The following is a 24,748-nucleotide window of genomic DNA, read 5'->3' as shown; positions in this document are numbered from 1 at the left end:
GGTCAGAATGGCTCTTTTTGGTCTGCAATTATATGTTAGGCTTTCTGGTTTTCAATATGTGGACTAGATTTTTTCCCGCTTCTACCTTCTCTGCCAAAAGCTTTGGGTTCTGTTTGCATGATGGTATATTTACCATCAAGTTATTCAAAGCCTTCTTTAGCTTGTAGGTTTATTTAGGAAACTCATGAGCAAGGTGGGCTCTGCTGAGTCCCTTTTACTTAAGAACAGAGGCTACCACCCATGTTTTATTCACCCATTTTTTTGGGGCTCTGTGACTGGAATTTGGATTTTTCTAATGGAATTTGGATTTTTCCATCTCAGTTATTATTACTAAAGTATCTATATTTGCACACTATGGATATGGACATTGGCTTTCAAAACGGACTTCTGCATCTGTGTACAGTTTTGAACAATGACTTATTTTTTTTAAAAGATTTTATTTATTTATTTGAGAGACAGAGATCACAAGTAGGCAGAGAGGCAGGCAGAGAGAGAGGAAAGGAAGCAGGCTCCCTGCTGAGCAGAGAGCCCGATGTGGGGTTCGATCTCAGAACCCCTTTAACCCTTTAACCCCCTGAGCCACCCAGGCACCCCTGTAACAATGATTTAGACCGAGCTCTCTGTCCACGGGTCCCTGCAGCCCCTACTCAGCCGTCACCGCCACGACTTGCTCTCAAGTTTGCCATTGTTCTTGGCTGGCTGAGCTGACCTCGGACTTCAAGGATGAACTCCGAGAAGGGCACCTGGCTAGGAGACCTTGAACCGCATGCATGTAAGGATGCTTTCCAGCCGCGCCATGGTCTCTGGGACTGAGTGCTGCAGACGAGTTGAGGTGGCCTGATTTTTGCACCTTTGTGGGAAATTTGCTTTTTTCTGGCCTAGATTCTTAGAGACTTTTCCCTTTATGTTTGTACTTCAAAGCTTTTGCCAAAATGCATCTTGGTATGACTCTCATTTCACCATTCTGCTAGAACATGGAAAGGCCAGCTGGACCAGGCACTCACAGGAGGCACATTTCCTTTATGAAATTGTTGATGCTGTAGTTCAAAAATGGTTGAATGTTAGCCATTCTGTCGGTCCGAACCAGCAGCACTCTCTTGAGCCCACTTAAGTGTGTCTCCTTTTTTTAAAAATAAACTTCTTATTCGAGATTAGTTTTTAGATTTACAGAAAAATGACAGAGATAGGAAGTTCCCCTGTGTTCCTCACCCAGCCTTCCCTATTATTAATATTTTAGGTTATTGTGGTACATTTAATAAAATTAATGAATCAATATTGATTATTCTTAGCTAAAGTCCATACTTCATTCAGATTTCCTTTTTTTTTTCTCTCTCTCTAATGTCCTTGCTCTATTCCTGGATCACAACCACAGTACCATACTATATTTCATTGTCATATCTCCGTAGGCTCCTTTTGACTTCAGATGTTCCTTATTTTTGAAGACCTAGACCGTTTTGAGGAGTATCTGGAAAATGGGCTTCAACTAAAATTTGCCTGACATTTTCCTTGTGCTTAGGCTTGGGGTGTGGGTTTTGGGAAGGAAGACCACAGAGGGAAATTGGCCTTTGCCTCTTCTCATACCAAGAGTGCATCTTATCCATGTGACTTATAACTGTTGACCTTGACATTGGTCTCCTGGCTGAGGTTGGGTGTGTCTGATTTTTCCAGCATCAAGCTACTTTTCTCCCCCGTTTCCATAGTGTACTCTTTGGAAGGAAGTCACTTAAGAAGTGGTTCCTTCTGGGGGCGCCTGGGTGGCTCACTGGGTTAAGCCTCTGCCTTCAGCTCAGGTCATGATCTCGGGGTCCTGGGATGGAGCCCCACATTGGGCTCTCTGCTCAGTGGGGAGCCTGCTTCCTGCCCCTCTCTGCCTGCCTCTCTGCCTGCTTGGGATCTCTCTCTCTCTCTGTCAAATAAATAAATAAAATCTGTAAAAACAAAACAAAAACAAAAAAAGAAGTGGTTCCCTCTGCTCTCACCTCTGTGAGCTTGAGATATCTATACAAATTATTTGGAATTCTTCTGTATAGGAGATTTGTCTGTTCTTTGCCATGTATTTATCCAAAACAGCATAGACACACGGATATTTATTTTTAAGATTTAAAAAAAAAATTATTAAAAAGTCCAAAAATCGGCCATCTCTCCAAGGAGTTCTGGATCCTTTTTGTGGAGTACGGTATTAGAAACCAAGATCTGGATGTGAGGTGTATGTGTTGCTACTGTGGTGCCTCCTGTGTTTTGATTTTGGTTCCGTTTCATCTGTTCTCATTTTCCCTCCGGAGCTCCCTTCTCCAGTGTCCCTAACTGTTAGCTCCTCCCTCATCAGACTCTCCACTTTCACCATCTCCTCTGAATTCTGGGAAATATCTCAAGTTTGTCCTTCACGCTATTGATTTTTATTTTTCTTGGCATTAACTTTGCTCTCTAATACCTCCAAAGCAGATTTTAATTCGGCGCTTCGGTATTTAATTTTCTTCCACGTCCTCCGTACCTCCTTCTCTGTCCTACCCCACAGTAAACCAGAGATTTGTTTTTTCCTCTGAGCTTTCCAGAAGTTACTTTTATTCCTGAGTATTTAGTCCTTGTGTTCTCCATTGGCTTTGTCTGTCCAGACTTGGTATTTCCTTCACACACACTCACATTAATTTGATTCCAGGTGATGGGGAATGACCCAGTGAGCACAGCAGACGGAAGCTGCTGCCTCCTGGAGCTTATGTTCCAGTGGGAGGAGACAGATGACGAAACAACCAGACAAAACGGATAGTAGGTTGGATGCTGTGAAGGGCTGAATTGTGTCCTCTAGAGATAGGCTGAATCTCCAGGACCTTAGAATGTGACTTTATTTGAAAACAAGGTCACTACAGATGTAATTAGTGAAGATGAGCTCATACTGGAGTAGGGTAGCCTTGTAATCCAACACGGCCAGTGTCCTAACAAGAAGACAATGTGAAGAGAAAGGGGAGAATCGCTCTACGAAGTAGGAACAGGAGTTACACAAATTGTTGGCAACGGCAGAAGCAAAGAGAAGGGCATGGGAAAACCCCAGAGCCTCCAGAGACCACGGCCTTGGCGACACCTTGACCTTGGACTTCCAGCCTCCAGAACATGAAAGAATACATATCTGTTGCCTTTAGTCACATAGTGTGTGGTACACTATGTTACAGCAGCCCTCGGAAACGAATACAGACATCCATCAGTGTAATGGACAAAATCAGCAGAAAATGGACAAGGATTTAACTTTCTTTCTTTCTAAAAAATATTTTATTTATTTATTTGACATAGAGAGAGAGAGAGAGCATACACGGAGGGGGAGCAGCAGAGGAAGAGGGAGAAGCTGGCTCCCCACCCAGCAGGGAACCCTATGCAGGGTTCAATCCCAGGACCCTGAGATCATGACCTGAGCTGAAGTTAGATGCTTAATGAGCCACCCGGGCACCCCAACTATTTAACTTTTACATGAAGCACTCAGGAAAGGCCTCTGGAAAAAAGCGAACAACTGAGCAAGGAGGAAAAGAAGGGTGGAGAAGGCGCTGTGCAGGCCTCTGGGGGAAAACTGCTTCCCCACAAGGACTCCTTTGCCAACACACTGGGCTCTGCTCCCTCCAGCTTATGTGATGTTGGAATCCTTTCTGGGCACCTGCAGCTGTGCGGGGCGGTGGAGGGACCTGAGCTGCCCTGTCACCCAGATCCAGGCTTGAATCCAGCCCACCGTGTCCCAGCTGCGTGACTCGGGGCGATGCTTAACCTCTTTGAGTCTCACATTCCCCATCTGTGACACAGGGATGCAATATCACAGGCAGTCTGAGGGCTCTGGGGAGGACTGAATGAGCCAGCGAAGGTCAAGGCTCTGCATCAGGGTCTGGCTCTGGGTCAGGGCACGGGCCACTTTGGCTGCTATCTCCATCATCAGTCAGGTCACTCCTACCTCTTGTTGGAGCTAGATTGTTGAAGAGCAGAGCACCCAGGTCCCACTCTAATTTCCTGCAGACTTTCAGCCAGTGCTTCTGCTTCACACACAAAGGCTCTTTAAGCCTGAAAGCTCACAGAACTTCATGGGGCCTCTGGGGGCTGGAAGAAGCTATTTCAAGTGCCCACCCTGGGGAGACGCTGCCCTGAGTGGCAGGAGGATGTTGGCACAGCATGGAGCTCCTCTCTCCACCACGCCCCTGCCCCCCCCCCCCCCCCAGCTGATCCCTGCAGAGCAGGCCCTCCACGGCTCCGGGTCCTCCAGACCCCATGGACCGACTGGATGCTCAGGACACACAGCCAGTGGGGAAACAGTGTGGGCACATCCGGCCGCAGCGACCTGGCCAGCTACCCTCCCCAGCTATGGTTTCCTTCTCTGCACAGGCTCTTGGGACTAAAATGTCACGTACAAACATGGTGTCTGCTCCTGAGACCAGGGGACAAACCGCGGGTGCTCTGCTTCCCTTGTTCCTGGCGCTGTGCCTCAGTCTTCCTGTCTTTGAGCTGAGGACTTTGGAAGACAAGGATTCTAAATGGCCACCTGCTCTGACTGGTGTAACCCAGAACCTGCCCAAAATGGAAGGGGGCATATCAGCAGCATTTGGCATCTGGGGTCTCCCTACCCAACAACCCTAAATGTGGGCACGAGGGAATGAAAGAGACAGAGAGGGAAAGGGGACCGCTTCTAACTATGTTTGCACCTGCTTATAAAACCCTAGCACCTCCCACTGCCCCCTGGATTAAAGACCAAACTCCTTAGCTCGGCATTCAAGGCTTGTGGAACCTGGCTCCAAATTCTTTTTTCAGCCGCGACACTGGAATTCCTGCTGGTCCCCGGTGCGTGGTGAGCACAGGTACTCTGCCTTCTTATCTTCAGCCCTCCTTCCCTGCTGGGCACCTGCAGGCCCAGGTCCCTGGCCAGCTGCAGATGCTCCCCTGGAGCTCTGTGTGAACCCTCTCCCCAGGTGGGATGAGTCACTTCCTCCCTTTGTTCCCAGGCCCCTCCGTTCCTGATCCCCAGAGAGGTAACCAGCTTCCTCACCAGCTGTGAGCAACCTGATGGCCTCTGTGAGCCCAGGAGGGATCTGGCACAAACTGGGAGGCTGACAGAGTCTGTGGGAAGAGCAGACAAATGACAGACCGAGACCACTTGCAGCGGGGCAAACTCCTAGATGGCCCTTTCCATTCCTGGAATCTCACGAGAGCGGTCAGGAGCCCAGGCTTCCAGTCCCAACAACTGTACTTCCTCGTTGTGCCTTTGGCCAAGATAGTCCCTCTAGCTCAGCCTTTTCACAACAAAGGAGGTAATGACTCACGCTCTGCTTGCCTCTTAGGTTCTGCTGAGAGGAAGCTCCATGGGGCCCTACTCTCAGCACCCAGGCCTTGGGCCACGGCTGGCTATGCCAGGGCAAAGCCAAAGGAAGCCGGAGCCTGGGAGCCTCTCCCCACGTGCAAAATGCCAGGATGAGATGAAACAGCCGAAACTTGAGGCTATTTCAGAGTCAGGGATGTGGGGAAGCCCAGGGCATAGCGTCCATCTGTCCTCCAGGCTGTGGCCAGCCGCACCTACCTTAAGCTTTTTGACACTGGTGCAGGGGTCGTTGGAGAAGCTCTCGGTGTCCGAAATCTCGATGTCCTCACCATACAGGACCCCGGTCAGGTCGTTCCTCACCTGTTACAAAGAGAAAGCAGTGGGTGGGTGTGCTGGCGGCCACAGGAAGGACGGAAAGTGTTGTTCAGAGGGGTCGGCCTGGGGAAGCAGCTCAACCGGGCTGGTTTTCTCCACCACCAATGCAAAAAGGAGCGATTTCCCCCCTTTATTATAAACTAGACGACCCTGGGAGACCCGGAGATGCGCCCATCCCACCGGGCAGACGACACACGGGTGGCAAGGACAGCGGACTGGGACTGCGCAGGGGTTTCCCGGGAGAGTCAAGACAGGCAACCGAATCTCTGGCCTTTCGTGCTGGTGTTTCTCTGCCTTATCAGGCGGTTTCCAAGTCAGACTGTTCACATATACCTCTATTTACATTTTGCATTACTTGTTTGCAATATTTCACTTCCAGGGTGACGACAGAGTAAGACACTCAGATAGACGGTGCAGAATAGAGGAAGGAGCGAGGGGTCTGGAACCAGCCCGGGCTGTTACACGTAACTTCCTGTAACTTCCTGTTACATGTTAGACGGCTAACATGTGTGTGTTTAGAGGGCAGAGGTCTTCAAACGCCGGGGTTCGCTGGGTCCAGCCAGTGTGTGAGGCAGTCTGTGTGGAAGGATGTCAGGGAGTGGTGGCGACAGTGGCAAACGGGTGACCCCACGTCCCATCTAAGGTGGCAGCTGTGCCATTCATGCCATGCCAGAATGACAGTCTGGGGTCAGTAGACCTTCTGATTTGGGGGGAAGAACTCCAAAACCTAGGTTTTTAAAAATACAAGATCTTTTCATATCTTAAAATGTTGATATGATTTTGAATTATTCACACACACACACACACACACACACACATACACAGCAGAGTAGGGACCAAACCAAAGAAATACAAAGTTTCTATCCAACCTGTGGCCATGGCTGAGCACCTGCTGACCGAAAGCAATGGAAACTGAAGGGCGTGTTTCAGTAAAAACAGCTTGGGTGGGAGGATTGGGACCCCAGGTTCTAGGTGCTGTTCGGTCACTAACTTGCTTGTGACCTTGGCCTCACTGTGTGACTCTCCTTGTCTCAGGGCTTTGGTTTCTTCTTCCTTAGAAGATCCTTACAAGCCCTTCTTGTTCACATGCATTAGGATGGCTAGTATCAAAAAACAGGAGACAGCAAGCATTGACAGAGTCACAGAGGAATGGAACCCTCAGGGCACAAAATGGTGCAGCCCCTGTGGAGAACAGTAACGGCAGCCCCCCCTCCCCAACAGGAAACGTAGAACGCTCTGTGAGCCAGCATCCTGCTTCTGTATATATTCGCAAAATAACTGAAAACAGGGTCTTCAAGATGTATGTGTATGCTTGCATCCATAGCAGCCTTATTCACAAAAGCCAAAAGATGGAAGTGACCCAAAAGCCTATCGGTGGATGAAAGGATAAACCCGTGCGGTGTCTACAGGCCATAGAACGTTATTCAGCCTCACAACGGAATGAGGGTCTGACCCAGGCTACCACGTGGACCAGATGAAGACATTATGTTAAGTGAAAGGAGCCAGACACAAAGGGACAAATCCTGTAGGATTCCACTTAGAGGAGGTACCTAGAGGAGTTGAATTCATAGAGACAGAAAGTAGACCGGTGGCTGCGTGAGGTTGGGGAGGAGGGATGGGGAGTCAGTGTTTGAGATTTATGGGGACTGTTTGGGAGGATGACAAAGGTCTGGGGACAACGGCGGTGCTGCTTGCACAACAGGATGAATGTACTTAATGTCATGGAACTGGACACTCAAAAATGGTTAAAATGGATGGGGGTGTCTGGGTGGTGCCGTCAGTTAAGCGTCTGACTCTTGGTTTTGGCTCAAGTCATGATCTCAGGGTCATGGGACTGAGCCCTGCGTAGGGCGCGCTTAGTGTAGAGTCTGCTTGGGATTCTTTCTCCCTCTCCCTCTGCCTCTACCCCCTCTCTCTAAAAATAAATAAATAAATCTTTAAAAAATGGTTAAAATGGTCGCCTGGGTGGCTCCATCAGTTCAGCATCTGCCTCCGGTTTAGGTCATGATCCTGGGGTCCCGGGATCGAGCCCTGCATCAGGCTCCCTGCTCAGTGGGAAGCCTGCTTCTCTCTCTCCCGCTCCCCCATGCTTGTGTTCTCTCTCTCTCTCGCTGTGGCTCTTTCTGCCAAATAAATAAATAAAATATTTTTTAAAAAAAGGTTGAAATGAAAATTTCATGTTACATATATATTATCACAGCAAAAAAAAAAAAATGCACTTCTTCTTTCAACAATTGGTAGAGTCTTCTAATGTATATATCAAAGTGGAATAATTTGGCCCTAAACATTACAGGATGGTCCCTAGGAAGCCACACGGTGGAAGGGGAACTAAGGGGTTTCAGTGGGAACTGCTGTGTTTTATTTCTTTAAGACAAATATGATATAAATAGGACAAAATGTGAACATCTGTTAATTCTGGGTAACGAGTCCATGGGTGTTTGCTATTCTGTGTTTCCTGAACGCTTGAAATACTCTGTGATAAATGTTTTGCACCAAGAACGAAGCTGCCACAGTCAGGGTAAACCTTGCCCATCCTTAGTTTTTACCTCTATTTTGACAGAAGACTGGGAACTAGTTATTGGACCGAAAAAGGTGACTTTGGCATTACACTCTGTTTCTGCTGCCACAAATCCTTCGTGGATGCAGGTGGAGCCCCACTGTTCGTTTTGCATGTCGGGGGGCGTTATGGGGCAACAACAATCATTAGACGCAGAAAATGTGCAAAGTCACCCATGCAAGAGCCAGTGCAGCTGACGCACGCTCTACCCAGCATGCACAGTGGCCCTCAGCTTGCTCACTGCACGCACTCACGGGAACTGTTAAAGCTCTCTTGGACCTCAGTCTTTGCACCTCTGAAGTGGGCACAATACAGTGTGTAATTTACAGGGTTGTTTCGGTGCCCAGTAAAAACACTGAGGATGTGCAATGGCTTTGTAAACTCTCAAGTTCTTTATGTGGCTTAAAAGCTGGAACAATCATGTCCAGGGTTAAGGCAAGCCATCCAGGCTGTCAGTGGCTTGGAGTATCTCTCTGTGAATAAGAATGAACATGGGGTATCTCGGTGGCTCAGTGGGTTAGGCCTCTGCCTTCAGCTTGGGTCGTGATCCCAGGGTCCTGGGATCAAGCCCCACATCGGGCTCTCTGCTCAGCAGAGAGCCTGCTTCCCCCTCTCTCTCTGCCTGCCTCTCTGCCTACTTGTGATCTCTGTCTCTCAAATAAATAAATAAAATCTTCTTTTTTTTTAAGATTTTATTTATTTATCAGAGGGAGAGAGGGGGAGAGAGCGAGCACAGGCAGACAGAATGGCAGGCAGAGGCAGAGGGAGAAGCAGGCTCCCTGCCGAGCAAGGAGCCCGATGTGGGACTCGATCCCGGGACGCTGGGATCATGACCTGAGCCGAAGGCAGCTGCTTAACCAACTGAGCCACCCAGGCATCCCAATAAATAAAATCTTAAAAAAAAAAAAAAGAATGAACATGAACGCTGTATATGATTAGGGCAAATAAACCATCCTTTTAGGCAGTCAGAACTCAAAACAAAAAAACTAAAACACCCTAGAGGTCATCTCACTCTGGCCCTAATTTCACAAATGAGGAAACTCAAGTGTCCCTCTCAGTTCTGTGCTCTCCCCATGCTCCCAGCCAGGCTCTTCTGGATCCTGCCAGCTGTGGACAGTTCTGGAAGCCTGATGAGCCAGAACAGGTCAGAACAGATGGCGGTACGATCAGCCACCATAATTTTAGCACCACGAAGTCTGAGCTCAGCTCAAGTATTTATTCTGATGGACCTCTTTAGAGGAAGCCAATGGAGGAATTCAGTAATAAATGGTATTTTTAAGAAACCAAAGTATGGAAAAGAAACAATGGAATTGATATAACTCCTGAGGAAAGGGACCCATAATGTCACATGTGGGATCGGAGACCGTTCAGTCCACTGCCTGAAGATGTACGACAAGAATTTGTAAACGCCTATTTTTCCTTCTGGAATTGCAGGTTCTCTTGTTTAATGGGGCCCTTGTCTTGCTATAAACTGCGTTTCTGCACTGTGCATTTCTGCACAGTGAATCCTAGGTTTTCATCACCTCTGCTATAAAAGCAGAAATACGTTCTTCTGGGAAAAGAATAACTTAATTTCCAAGAAAATAAAACACACACACACACACACACACACTCCAGTACAGTTAGGGTCCCACTGGGGGACCTAATCTGCATGGATGGGACAGAGGAGAAGGTCACCCCATTACCTGGAAGGAAAGAGCCAGGACTGCCAGAGGAGGGAGCAGGGTCATGGGTGAGGTCCCCAGTGTGCTAGAAGAAGAGTCAGGATGGGTTGAGTCCTTCAAGCCTGGGGCCCTGGGGCCAGTTCCCAGGGCTGAGGTCACCTGAGGGGAGAGCTCTCCCTGCTTCCAGACCAGTGGTTCCGAGCCCAGGTTGCAGGAGGACCTCCCAGGAGCCCAATTCACTTAATGCCACAGAGAAGAACCAGGGGGTCAGAGCGCCAGGAATACATAATCTGGGATAGGCTTGGAAGCAACAGAGGCTGATTCCACCTCCTCCCCTCGCCCTCGGCCCAAGAACTGGTATGGACTAGATATGAAGTTGTGCCAGATAGCATGTCCCTAAAGCAATGGTTCTCAGATGTGGCCGCTGGACAGTAACATCGTTATCACCTGGGACCTTGTTAGAAATGCAAATTCTCAGGGATCCTAAAGGAAGCGGGATAGTTTTCCAAGAACCATTGATCACAGTGTGTGAACAAATGTTTCCAAGGGCTTGGATATTTTCCCCCTTGATTAGAAAACCAGAATGTGTTAAATGAGTGAGGCCACTGCCAAAAGGGTGAGCAGGACTGGGAGCCACATTTAAAAGGCATCACATCTAGAATGAAAGAGGGGGCAGGCACCCTCTGGTCTGTCCTCTGTCCGTGTCGGCTCACACCTGGAGAGCTGGGCTCAGTTCTGGTTGCCTTTAGGAGGGAGAGTGAAAAAGAGGATGAGGCTCAGAGGAGAGAGGTGTGCCTAGGACAGGGACGAAGGACCCTTTAGGGATGCCAGGGACACAGGGAGCTGGATTATAAAGGTTATAAGGAGGACAGCAACCTCTCCTAAGGGGTTCTAGGCAGCCTTTGGAATCCAATATCCAAATCCAAGAATTTTAACATTTAAGCTCTTTTAATCTCTAGGAAAGTACAACATCTTCAAAGAAGTCCAGAGCTAGGCAGAGTCAGCAGCTCTGGGGGAAAGGCCAGGGTCACAGTGACAGTCCTGCTCAGCGCAAGCAGGCAGAAAACCCCGTCAGATCAGATCAGCCATCTGAACAGAGGGTCCAGTAGGTAAGCACACAGTCTCCCTCCCAGCTAGGTCACGGGCCTGAGGGGGAAGGGGTAATGGGAACTTGTCACTCCAATGAAGCCATCACACTGACCTCACTCGTCCAAAAGACTGAGGCGTCGGGGACACAGCCAGTCTGTAGGGGGAGAAGCAGATAGGTTGGAGGAGGGAAAGGAGACCAGAGGAACAGGTACGTCAGCTGGCTAGAGGTCTTCCTAGACCTCAGGCTCTTAGCGGGGCTCCTGCTTCATTCCTGGGGCTGGAATTCCTTCTGATGCTCCGTCACTGCCAAGGGGTTTGACTCTCTTTCTGGACAGTTACCTAGTGCTCTGGTTATTCTAGACTGAAGACCTATTTGTTCTTGCAATAGTCTCTCTCATTGATTTTCTCATTCTCCCACTCATTTTTTCACTCTTTCATTCATTGGTGATATTGACATCTCTTCTATTCCGCATACCATGTGGGTCTCTATCAGTGGGGGTGAGGGCCATTCAGATGACCTCCCTGGTACCTACCAAAACAAGGGAGGACTCTCAAGTTCAGGAGTATGCTCTGGGAGACACTGTGATGGAGAAGCTGGACCCAGGCCAGGAGGAAAGGCGGGAGAAGGACTCCAGGCCGAGGAGCCCTGCAGGCGAAGGTCCCACAGGGAGAGAGCAGTAGGGAAGCTAGAAGAGCCATACTGGGCTAAAGCAGAGCATGGGCCAGGGATGGGGGAGGGAAGGTTGTGGGCACAAAACGAAGAGTAGGCCACAAGGGCCTCAATGCTTACACCAAGAATGGTCTTAAACCTAGGCACAATGGGAAGCCAGTACGAGGTTTCAAGTTGGGGTGACATAACTAGAACCGTGTCTTAGGCTGCTGTGGGCCAGTGAAGGGAAGAGACAGGAAGGGTACAGGAAGGCCCAGGAAGTGGCCCCAGCAACCCTCCAAGTGAGAGATTCTGGAAGCCCTGCTGGAGATGCAAGAAGTGACCCTCTTAGGGGTAGCTTCGGGACAACTAACAATCTGCACTCGTCCTTCACGGCTGTGTAACAAAATTTCCCCAAACTCTGTGGCTTCAAACAAGATATATTTATCATCTCACATAGTTTCCATGGGTCAGGAATGTGGGAGCAACTTAGCTGGGTGGTCCTGGCTCAGAGGATTTCATGAGGTTGTGGTCAAGGTATCGGCTGGGGCTGTAGTCACCTGGAACTTTCTAGATTGCCTATCAGAACCGCCTAGGGAGTTGTATAAAATACTGATGCCCCGGCCACATCCTAGAGCAATGTGAATTCCTGGGCACCAGCCTTTTCAGAGCTCCCCAGGCGACTCTCACGTGCAGCTAAAGATGGGAACCGCATGTTTTAGGAGTAAAAGCTACAGGCCTGCCAGACTCACAGTGGGGTTGTCAGCCTGCCCGAAACCCCCCATAGCACTGTCCCCACTTTCCCCAGCTCTGGGGCACCAATCTTCCTTTATGAAAGCTTTCTTCACCCCTCCCCGACCTCTCCTACCGCATCTCATGGTTATGTCTCCTCTTTTGTCCCTGCCATTCCTGGCCCTGATCCTGCCATTCCTGGCCCCGATCCTGCCATTCCTGGCCCCAGAGTGAGGAGCAGGTCTTGACCACGTCAGAAGCAAGAACAGAAAGAATGAAAGGAGCAAGAAGGTGTAAGAGACAGTAAGAAAGGCAGAAGAGGAAAGCAGAGCGTTGGGACAGCTCTAAGTGATCACTGTCCGACCACGCGTTCTGGGCAGCAAAGGCTCTCACGGAGGACGTGAAGGGCAAGGCGGAGGCCACAGGGAGACCCTGGGACACTTGGCTCCTGTGGCCAGGAGTTCCCTGGGCCACGAGGCTGCTGCACCAGCTGGGGAACCATCTAGAAAGGCAGAGATGCAGGTAAAGGTGGGGAGAACCAGATCTGTGCCACATGCACTTTACAACTCTTCGAAAATTCTAATTAGGTTACGAAATGAACTTGAGAGCAAAGCGAATTCCCAGCTCTCCTATGGAAGTGGAGGTAACCTACTTTGTCATTCAAATGCACTAGCTATATATAGCCCTGGATGGTGCCAAAATGTCACTCCTCTTACCTGACTAAAGCATATAATTATAGATTTACTTCTATTCATTCATGAAATGTGTCTTCACTTGATTAAACAGTTCATTCAAGTAAAATCCATTAAACTATGGAACATGCTAAAATGTGGCTCGTTAGAGGCAGAGGGCACCGCTGTAGTTAAGATGCTAATTAGGATAAACAGGCATTTGAAACACTCAAATCTTTGAATAATTCAGGTCACTTTTACTGGGGCTGGAGCTCCCCAGGAACCACCATTAATTTAAGCTAATTAAAAAATAAGCCTGCAGAAGAGAAGACTAAGGCAGGAAGTGATGGCCAGGTTCAAACTCTGAAGGACTCTCCCATGGAGGAGAGAGCACCTGGTCCTGGGCACCCCTGTGGCAGAGGAGGGACCAACAGGTAAATGGTTCAGGAAAGCAAACTTCAGCCCAAAGCCAAAAGTACTTTTTAATGATGGAGAAGACTGCTTTGGTAGGTAGTGAGCTCCCTGTCATCAGAGGTGTGCAAGGAGAAGCTGGGTGGGATGCAAGAGAAGAGAGTTTTCTCTCATCACCAATGTGTGTGGTTCCATGGAAATTAGTGTTTCAAAATTCCACCTGTCCCTGCTCTGCCTTTTTGAAGTACCCCTCTGCAACTTTGAAGTCTTTCAGACATTTGGGGCATGCACTTAAGTTCCCCTGTTCCATGTGGCTGTATTTCCACTTTTCTAAACCTAATGAACATTCACTGAAGAAAACATTTTTTTTTAATATTTTATTTATTTATTTGACACAGAGAAATCACAAGTAGGCAGAGAGGCAGGTAGAGAGAGAGGAGGAAGCAGGCTCCCTGCTGAGCAGAGAGTCCGATGCGGGGCTCGATCCCAGGACCCTGAGACCATGACCTGAGCCGAAGGCAGAGGCTCAACCCACTGAGCCACCCAGGTGCCCCAAGAAAACATTCTTTTTTAAAAAACAGAGCCATCCAGCTTTCAGATTTCTGTAAATGTAAGCTCTTAATAAGCTGTAACCAGAGGTGAACACAAGTGAAAGTTTTTCACGAGGGTAAGTCCACAAGCGAACGTGTATGAGGTCTACCGCACCCATCGCACAGGGTAACTAACACCTGTGGGCATCTATGCAGCTGTGCCCACATGAAGGCCATGTGCGTGTGGGGGATACCTGTGTGTTCACACGGCAGAGCCAACTGTGACCCCTGCAGGGGTATGTCCAAGTCCCAACCATCAGAAACTGTGAATGTGACTTGATTTGGAAAAAGCACCTTCGTAGATGACAAAAGGAAGGGCGGACTCAGGACACACAGACATGAGGGACGAGGCCTGTGATGACAGAGCCAGACTCGGGAGAGATGCAGCTATGAGCCAAGGAGCATGTGGAGCCACCAGGGCCCGGAAGAGGCCAGTAAGGACCCTGTCAGGGAGCGTTCATAGAGAGCAGGGCCCTGCTGACCCTGGCCTGCAGACCTTCAGCTCCAGAACGCGAAGAGAATGAATTTCTGTTGCTTTAAGGCACCAGCTGCCGGTGATTTGTCATGGCAGCCACGGAAACAAATACATGTGGGGCCTCCGGGGACCCGGCCCCTTGCTGGTCCAAACCACGACCGCTGGAGCGGCGGGGCCTTCGGTCCCGCCTCCACCTCACATCACAGGGAAGGCTGCCCTCTACTTGACAGCCACTGGTCTGTCCCAAAGAAATGGCAGTTTTTCTCGCTTCCCCAGCATTACCAAGAGCAGGACAGCAAGTGCAGGACCAGGAGCTGCCAGGTCTTGAGGCATGGGGGGCCCAGGTGGGAGCTGGGGAGAGCTGTCCGCAGCAGCCCTGCGAGGGAAGGGCTATTTGACTTCCTGGATCCGGCACCGGTCCCGCATGGCGTAGGTGCTCAAATCTATGGGGCAGATGAGAGAAGGAAGGGGTGCACACAGGAGGCAGCACACGCATGGGGGCTTAGAGGCAGAGGGTAAAGTCTGAGTCTGCAAGGGTTCATGCTAAGACCATCTGAGAAGGTCTTGCAAGGCTGAGCCAATGCCCAGCAGCCTGCCTGCGGGCCTCAGCCTGAAAACACAGCCCGCTTGCACAGGGACTGGCCTGTGGCTGCCCCTGGGAGAGACATGAGGCAGTTCCCTGCTGTCCTCAATATGGCACAGGGTGTGGGGGACCTGTGACCTGAGCCTGCCGAACCACTCACATCAGACCCTTAGGACAGCTCCTACCTGCCGGTGGACCTCTGGCCAACCCACACGGTGGCTGCAAACAGGGAGCCCAAGTGGCAGAGCTGGCCAGTGACAGTCTCCTGTACCCAGGATCCACCCAAGACATCTCCATCCTGCCTTGCAGTCACCGCCACCTCCCTCGTTGCAGAGGTAGGGGAGAGCCTGCAGGCCACACTCCTTGGCCCTGGTGCCCCACGAGCTTCTCAAGGGCCTGTCTCCCAGAATGACACCTTGTAGGGTGACAATTGCCCTAGACTAACCTGCACAGGATGGGGGTGGGGGAAGGGACAAATGACTCCAGGGAACCAGGGTCCCTCTTCCCATCATCCAGCCTTGCAGAGTTTTAGAAATTCCAAAGAATTAGTGTGATTGACAGAAGAAGGTCCCCTCCCCAAAGAGGCGCATATCCTCGTTCCTGGAATCCTGTACTTTACGGGACGAAGGGCACTTTGCAGGTGGGATTAAGTGAAGGGTCTTCAAGCGCAGACTGTCCTAGATTATCTGGGTGGACCTGGTGTAATCCCAGGGGTCTTCAGAAGGGAAAGAGGGAGGTGGTCCCCAAAGGAGACCTGACAACAGCAGGGATCTGAGAGAGACACGTGTGACAAAAACCACACCATGGGCTCTGACGGTGGTGGATGGCACCACCAGCCAAGCAATGAGGCTGGCCTCCAGCAGCTGGAAAAGCGAGGAAACCGATTCTCTCCTAGAGCCTCCATAACACACTTGTCTGGCCCACACCTTGATTTTGGTCTAGTGAGGCTGATTTTGAACTTCTGAGCATTGTTACTGTAACATAACAAGTTGTTTGTGTTGATTTGTTACAGCAAAATAGGAAACTCATAAATCAGCTGACTTTAAAATCCCACACAGCCCCAAACACCTCCTCCTACAGGAAGCCTTCCCTCATTCCCAAGCTGGGAATGGGGATTTCCTCATTCCCCTTCTCTAAACAGCACAGTCCTGGGCTCAAGGCCACTCTCTCCAGTGAACCAGAGACAGTCCTGAGGGTCCACACACCCTCCCTCCAGGAGCCCCGGCACCCAGCCCCGAGCCCCGGGCTTCCTGAGGAAGCGGGAGCAGGTCCCAGTCCCCTTCTTGGATATGCACACACCCCCAGCCAGCTGTCCTCCTTTGGCCTGCCACTTGTGCTGCTCCATTAGCTCCGCGAAGTCAGACCACGCTGACTGAGCTGCAGGGGAAAGAAATCAGCCATTGGAGCCCAACCACTCCCCTGTGACAAAGCGCCCGTCACTTTAACGGCAGCAGGCTTGTGAGACCCAGACCAACAGTTACAGAAATATTCAGATACTAATAAAACAGGGATATCATCCAGCTAAGAGGAGGGACATTAGAGAAACCTCACCGGAGAGCACGGGAGGAAGCGGAATGCAGAGTCACCCCCTGGCCCGCAGAGCTCCTCCCCTGCTCCCTGGCACCTGGGGAGCTGCAGAGGGCACAGGGAAGCGGTCGTGTGGCCAGCAAGCTCCGCCTGCATACCCCAAAGGGCTGTCACCAAGACTAGGGGACCAGTGTGGCTGTTGGGCCTCTGGGGGCTGGCCAGGACCAGTGTGGGAAGCCACCAGGAACTGGCTTTCTGCTCTCTCAGGGGCAGAACTTTCTAACGAGGATGGAAGGAACTTCTGTGGCAGGAGAGCGAGCTTCCCATCCCTGATGGCATGCAAGCAGAGGAGAGGTTGCTCTAGTGGGTACTTGGGCCTCTGATGGAGGGGCAGAAGACACAGCTGGGCCTCTGAGGAATGTCTCAGGTTCTTGAGCCTCCACTCCAGTTACGAGGGCACAGAGGTCAAGGGCAGCCCGCTGGTGCACAGTCTCACCCTGCAGAAACAGGACAGCTCCAGGCAGCTCGGGAAGCTGGCTTAGCCGTGGACCCGCATCCACCCTCTCCCTGCAAGGTGGAGCTGAAGGACTCCTCAGAGCCTTCGAGCATCGCTGCCCTTCTCAGGTGCAGTTTTCTTGCCAGTCCCATAGTCCAAAGTGGGTTCTTCATCCTCCCCACAGTAATCTGCCAGGACGTCCTACAGCCCTGGCATTTGAAACCCCCCCCCTTTGTCTACATGGTCTCCCTCCTCCTCTCGGACTGCAGATTGGCAGTGTGGACGGGGGAGGAAGAGAAGGCGTTAGTGCCCACTGCGCCCAGAGCCCACCCCTCTGCCTTCCTGCTCTTGCCCCTCACTCCCAGCCCTCGGGGAACAGGCAGGTTTGGGGGCTCAGCAGGACAACTCTGGAGTGCACTGCGTCCTCCCACCAACCTTAGAAAGCAGACATCATTTCTATAGATGGGGGACCTGACAGGTGAGGTGGCTTCACAGTCAGTAAGCTGCAGGGCCGAGATTCAAACTCCTGTTTGTCTGCTCCCCAAATCCAGGAGGACAGGCAGAGGGAAAAGAGAGGAGCAGTTGGAGGCAGCACCCTTCAGGGCAGTTCCCACAGCGACAGGACCAAAGAAGGGCTCATTCCCTTGAGTTTCCCTCCCCAGGCTGGGAGGCATGAAGGCTGGGACTGTGCAGGAGCCTCTCCATGCATCTGTGTGGGACCCAATGCGAGCAATCAGGACATTCGGGAGAGAGAAGGCAGAGCTGGCCACATCCAAGGGATGGGGCATCAAGATCAGAAGGTGACAAGGAGGAGGAGGTGATGCCTGAGATGTACTTCACCTTCTGGCCCCAATGTCACAGCAAAGGGACGCCTCTGTCCAGCAGGTGGGGTTGGCCTGGTCACCCTCAGGCCCACTCCCCACATCCCTGACACACTCCCCCACCATCCCTCCTTGGACAGCAGGGGAAACTGAGGTCCGGAGAGGGACAGGGCCTTGTCCCAAGTCACACAGCTGTCAAGGGGCAGAGCTGGATTCAAACCCGGCTTCCTGCGTCCCGCATTGGGGCTGCCCAAAGCCGTGTCGTTTGCAGCACCAACCAAACGGCAGCCCCAGGAGCCACCAGCCACAGCCCTTCCAGGTCCCTTTCCTGAAGCAGCGCCCAGTCTGGTTCCTTGAGGTTCCAGCGCCTAGCACAGGGCCGGGCGCAGAGCTGCTGCTTGGCAAACGCCATAAGGGCTGGAAATCTCACAGCAACCACACTGGGTTCAGAGTCTTTAACAGCACTGGCTCCAGCCTGCTCGTGGCTCACCCGGAGCTTTCAGAAACACGGGTTCCCAGGTCCCACCCAAGACCCTCTAAGTCTGGGAGAAGAGGAGGTGAGAGAGAGAGCAGTGTGTGTAGAAAGCACCCTGGGTCCTCTCCTACGGAGCCACATCCGGGGACCACTAGCCAAGTGATGCCCTTTCAGCTTTCCTGGTCTTAGCGGGCCCACTAGTCTAGACTCCTTCATTCCCAAGGGCTCGATAACAGATACTATGCTGTTTTGCCAGAACCTTCCATCCTCCCTGCTGCTGGGAGTGTTGACTCCTGACAGCTGTGTGTCTCTCTCAGGGATTTGCCCTTGACTAAAACGGGCGGCCTTGTCCAAGTCCACACCGGTCCCCAGGGCAGCCCACACCAGTGACTGGGATATCCCCGAAGGGCCGTCTTAGCTCCAGAGCTCCCCCTGGGCTCCGCCGAGGCCTCTGTCACAAGGGCGTTTTGTGTCCGCAGCTCTCCCTCCTGAGGGCGTTCCCAGTAAACCTCCCGCCGGTCTCCGTCTCCAGGCCCTTTCCTGGGGAACCTGACCCGGGTCAGGCTCGCCCACGTGTGTGCTGACTCAGCCCAGACCAACACTAGGTCCCCCCAGCTTAGGTGACCGTCCTCCAGTGCTGAGAGCTCACAGCTGCTGGAGAGACGCAGCTGCCTGCTTTGGGGTTCTTCGGTGGTCACATCCTCTTGCTGGCTCAGACCAGAGGTCCTTCCCACTCAAACACGTTAAACTTCCCAAAGTGATTTCTAAACTTCACCTCAACTCTGAGAAAAGGCCAGTGAACTACAACCACCCATATTCCCAACAGGCAAGCCTGTCTCTGCTATTCTGTTTCTGGAATGTGACTTCTGCAGACTCAGACTCTCATCTCTTGAGCTCCCTTGTCTTCGGACATCCAGGTGGGCTGGACCAAGAAGAGGCCTCAGCAGTAGTCAGGGTGGGGAAGAGAGAACACCAGCCTTGGGCAAGTGGCCCCCGCTTCTTGCCACCAGTGACCACGCCCTCCCCTTCTCCGCCAGGGCACATGGGGAGTCTTTGCATTAGCCCTAATCGGTTCCTCTGGTCTCTCCCAAAGCACTTCCTCTAAAGTAAACTTTCCTCACCTCAGTCCTTTAAATATGCCCTCTGTTTCCCTCTATTTCCCCCTCTGTTTCCTGTACCTTAACTGGTACAATGGGTCTTTTTGGTAGAAGTCACCAGAACGTCAACAATTTTATATCCTCATTTTTTTCACCTCACATTTTATCCTATACCTTTATAATTCACTTTTCCCCCAAGAACATACACTAGTCACTTTAAGTTCCTGACCTCTGCTCTCCTCTGTCAAAGTCCTGCTGGCTGCTTTAAAGCCCCACTGCAAACGGCCCTTCCTCCATGAAGTCCTTCTGGATTTCCTGATGAACTGCCCCTGAATGCTCTTCCCTCTCTGGTCCATGTTTTCTTGGCCCTGTTGTAGTCAAGAAACTGGGAAGCTTTTCTGGATCATCAATACCCCCAAAACAGCACACAGCAGGAGGACTCCTTTGACCAAGTACAGGTGGCTAGGGGAGAATGTCAGCCTCACAGAGTGATGGAAAATAGCTAAGATCAACATCTCCTCCAAGGTCAGGAAGGACAGTCTGCCCTGCCCTGGCCCAGAGCCGGTGGAGCCAGCGCCAGCCTGGAGAGGTGCTGAGTGTGTGTCCTGGGAGGGAGTTGGGGGTCAGGTGAGCCGACCACGTCCTGGGGTGGACACTGCATCAAAGTGCTGAGCAGGCCAAAAGCCCGGGAGTGGGAGCTTGAACTTGATGCTGTGCGAAGCTAAGCGGTTTTTACAATGTGTCTTCCTAAGAGCATATCCAGTGGCTCCGGGGAAGAGGAATTCACTGTGCACCGTGCAAGGGGAATTTTCCAAAGGGGACCAGAATCTGGACACGCGGACTGTGGTTATCGTCATGGCTTACTAACCTGTCCCTCTGCCCCTGGGCTGAGAGCTCTAGGAGAGGCCCTGTCCAAGCGCCTGTCAGGCTCCAGGACAGTGGCCTGGCTCAGTCAACACTGGCTGAATGAATGAACAAGACCAACAGTGCCCTGTCCCCGTTCGTTGGCTGGAGGTGAGCATCACCAACAACTGCTGCCCAGCCAGCGTTCTGTGGAAGCTTGAGAAGCTTCTGTGTTTCATCTGTATCACAGGGTATCTGAAAAGGTGAAGGGTTCTTAGACAAAAATGCTAGACTGTTCCAGAAAGGAAGCCACAGAGCAAAGGTAGAGACTGTTGTACTTCAGGATCGCGAGAAAGGTAACAATGACAGCTCCCAGCTCCTGAGCATCCCTCCTAAGCAGAGCCCACAACACATGTCATTCCATTCCTCCTGACTGCTTGGTATAAAAGGTATCATTTAGACCAGTTAATAGGTAACTGAAATGAGATTCAAAGATGTTGAGTCACTTGCCCGGGGTCACACAGCTAAGAAGTAGAGAACTAGGGGATTTAACTGTAGATCTCTTTCCACAGCCTGGGCCATAAGCCGAGGTCAGCAAACTTTGTCTATAAAGGGCCAGACAATAAATATTTTAGGTTCTAGCAGGCCAAACAGTCTCTGTCACAACTATTCAAGTCTGTCTTTACATCACAGAAGCAACCCCAGACAGTGTGCAAAGGAATGGCTATGGCTGTGTTCCAAAACTTTAATAAACAGAGAGGGGCGCTTGGGGGGCTCAGATGGTTAGGCATCTGCCTTCGCCTCAGGTCATGATCTCAGGGTCCTGGGATTGAGCCTCATCAGATTCCCTGCTCAGCCTGCTTCGCCCTCTCTCACTCTCCCTGCTTGTATTCCCTCTCTTGCCATTTCTCTCTCTGTCAGATAAATAAAATCTTTAAAAAACAAACAAACAAAAACTCACAGAGCTAGATTTGGCCCATGGGCCCACCATGGCAGATGCCCGCTCTAAGCCATAAGAAGGAGCCCGTGGTTCCCTTTTCCCCCATAGAAAGGCAGTGGGAGAGAGCAGGAGCCCACACCAGAGTCTGGAGGCTCTAGGGGAGAACCTGGCTCTGCCTGAACTGGCTGGCCCACCTGTAGGGAGCTAGGAAACTCTGAAAGCTTCTCTTTCCTGTAAAAGGGGCGTAACCACTACTTCTCTTAACACCCCGAGGCAGGTTATAAGAAGCGAATGCATGCTACAGGCTGAGCACGGCTGAGGTTCTGGGAACGGGTTGTCCTTATTACCAGTCTGGAGGGGGAGGTGGCGGAAACGTGATGCAAAGCTAAGCTAACCTCCAGGGGCGTGTACCCTCCCGAAGGCTGGTCACCGGCTTTCTGCAGGAGAAGGCTCCTCCGTGTCCCATGAAACCCCGAAGGGAATTCACAGACGTCGCAAGGGGAGGAATCTTCTCACCAGCCCCGGAAGGAGCAGATGTGGGGTGCTTGGTGACTCCCCACGATGGGTAGAGAGGCAGCTGTTCACAGACTTGATATGGCAAATTGTGTGATGTGCTGTCTTCCTGGGGCGGGCAGCCAAGCAGTGATGGGGTGGGGGGGCTCTGCAACCCTGTCCCCCCGCCGCCGGCAGCCCACGTCTGCTGATTCACGCGGGAGGGCCTGAATGTGCCAGAAGAAATCTGAAATAGGCTCTCTAGTGAAATGCAAGGCTTCGGAAGAAGACTGTAGACTTGGGGCCAGAGGGACGGTTTCTTCTCTGTTTCCACTTGAAGGTCATCACTTTGGCAGAGAAAGGAGGATGCGGGGAAATTCCATCAATATTGCTAAAAGCCAGGATGTGGCTGACAATGCCAGATGCTGAGCCCCTGGCAAGGAGCGGTGCTCACTGCCCCAAGTCTGGCAATACCACGTCTGACAGAATTCCTCGTCTGATTGAGAGGATGCTACCGACATTTGAGAGGGAGAGGAAAAGTGCCCGGGAGAAACTACGGTGATGAGGGCCGGGATACAGGAAGAATTCAAAAGGGGGCCAGAGAAAAGGAGAGGCTCAGGAACTGTCTTGTATCTGTATGCCAAAGTACAAAGTACGGGGAATGATGTTAACCATGAAACTTTCGGGAAAGATGTAAAGCTGAGCACAGATGTCCAACTCCCACCTAAGCTACCTCCTTCTGAAAGTGACAGAAAGGACCAAGGGAGTATAAAAATAGGGGGGAATCTGCTTCAGCATTGGAGAACAGGAATGAGTGCCATCAATATGCCACCAACTTTGAGGAATTTCTGCTAGGCACAGTGCCAGAGGAACCAGATTGAAGTTTGACTCATAGCTTTCCTTCCTGAGAGAGCAGCGTGGTGCTGCAGGGAGGGTGGCAGTGCTCACAGGGCCGACCTCCCAGCCTCTGAGGGCGAGTGAGTGAGTGCTGGTGGACAGTCTGGGTCACAGGAGGGGTGCGGAGCCTGTCCCGGGGAGCCCATCTCTCACGCACAGCCCAAGAGCCTTCTCGAGTAGTCGGTCCAAGAACAAGCAAAGCCCATTCAAGCCTGCTTTCCCCATGACAGGCCTGAGCTTCTTCCAGATGAAGCCGGCAGGAGAACAGGGGAGAAGCCAGGAGGATCTCCACACACCTGGTGCTCTGTGCCAACAAACTAGAGAAGGAACACACGCAGCACAGAATGCCCCCCTCCGGGCCCCACTCCCGACTGCTGGTCCCTGGCTGGTACTATGAAATTTCGCCATCCAGTCTTCCAGATTAGTATCTGAAGTGAAGAATCTATTAGCATCTAAGTCACAAGATAAAGGGGTCCAGCTATAAACAAATACCGGGTCCAGGGAAGACCTAAAATGCACATGGAACCCATGGACACTTCCCGAAACAGAAAGGAAACAAAGAAACACGCACAAGAAGAATGTCGCCTCCAGAAAGATTTGCCCCAGGAGCCAGAAGTAAATGGTAGCATTGGTCTTGTACTTCAAGGAGACTATTAAGACCTGGGTTCTAAGATCTAAGAAGTGGGATAAAAGAGAGATAAAAACCAAAAGAAAGCTGGCAGAGTTAAGAAGTGATGGGGGATGAATCAGGTTAGGAGAATTTTAAGAAGAATCTGAAGCAGGAAAGAGCAGAACCCCACTGGAGAACACGAATGGTGCTACAGAGGGTAGCAAGCGTGAGGTGCCGTCTCAGAATGGAGACAGCAAGGACTCAGGTAAAAATGACCAGCGAGAACATAATAATGGAGAATAAATGACAGAGATTCACGTGTGAATTACTGGTTTCTGTAAAAAGATACCAGAACCAAAGAGCAATAATTAAAGATATAACAGAAGAAAACTTCTGCAACCTAAGTACTCAATTCTTCAGATAAAAATAGTAATCATATGTTAGACAAAATAGGCCAACATTGGACATGTGCTTTGTTTTCTTTTTTAATTCCAGGGATTGGGAAAGAATCCTATAAGCATCCAGGATAGAGCGAAGAAAAAAAAAGACTTATCTACAAAAGAATCAAACCAGATTGCTTCAGACGTCATCACAACATTGATGTAATGTCTAGAGAAGTTTGAGGAAGAAGATTATGATCATAAAAAAAATGTGTATTTCCTAGCAGAAGCACCAGGGAGAAACTGAGATCCACAAAATAACATAGAAGGTATAAAGCCCATATCACCTTCCTGACACAGAGGACTTAAAGTTGTATTTATGCCATGGAGACACAAATCGAAACACACAACTCGTGAAAGATCTGTCGATAGAGACTAGAGCCATATAAACATGGATCTGAATCTTAAAATCATAGTTATTATAACACAGTTTTAAAATAAAATCAATAGCTCAAATAACCACTGAAAAAGAATACCCACAATGTAAAGAATAAAGTCAAATAAAAACTCAACTTATAACAACACAAAATTAGTAATGAGGCAGTAAATGAAAGTAATAATTTCTGTAGCTAACAATATATATTGCATCATTATGTTTCATCTTGCATTTTATGTACTTACAGGAGTAGAAACCTAATATTTTATTTTATTTTAAAGATTTTATTTATTTATTTGACAGAGAGAGAAATCACAAGTAGGCAGAGAGGAGGCAGGCAGAGAGAGTGGGGGAAGCAGGCTCTCTGCCGAACAGAGAGCCCGATGTGGGGCTCAATTCCAGGACCCTGAGATCATGACCAGAGCTGAAGGCAGAGGCTCAACCCACTGAGCCACCCAGGTGCCCCGAAACCTAATATTTTAAATGGAAAATACAATTATAGACAGTCTCATTATAATGAAAATGGCATACCGCTTAGCTAAATGTATAGGATTTGGCCAAAGCTGTAATCAAAGACCAATTTATTGGCTCAAAAGAGTAAAAAATAAATGTGCGAATCAAGAAGCTAAAAAGGATGGCAAAACAAGCAAACATAAAGTA

General features: G+C 50.5%; 1 protein-coding gene across 1 annotated transcript in view; it reads right to left on the bottom strand.

Moving 5' to 3' along the window:
• Positions 1-24,748, bottom strand: part of GABBR2 (gamma-aminobutyric acid type B receptor subunit 2) — a 340,230-nt gene that overhangs the window by 162,315 nt on the left and 153,167 nt on the right. Inside the window, exon 4 of the mRNA XM_032308333.1 lies at positions 5,537-5,638. Within this exon, the coding sequence (XP_032164224.1) occupies positions 5,537-5,638 (102 nt within the window). The remainder of the gene's footprint in view (positions 1-5,536; positions 5,639-24,748) is intronic.

This window comes from Mustela erminea, chromosome 12 (assembly GCF_009829155.1).
Source record: "Mustela erminea isolate mMusErm1 chromosome 12, mMusErm1.Pri, whole genome shotgun sequence".
Classification (NCBI taxonomy): Eukaryota; Metazoa; Chordata; class Mammalia; order Carnivora; family Mustelidae; genus Mustela; species Mustela erminea.
Note: the sequence above shows the minus strand (reverse complement) of the source record. Positions and strands in the feature narration are given on the sequence as shown.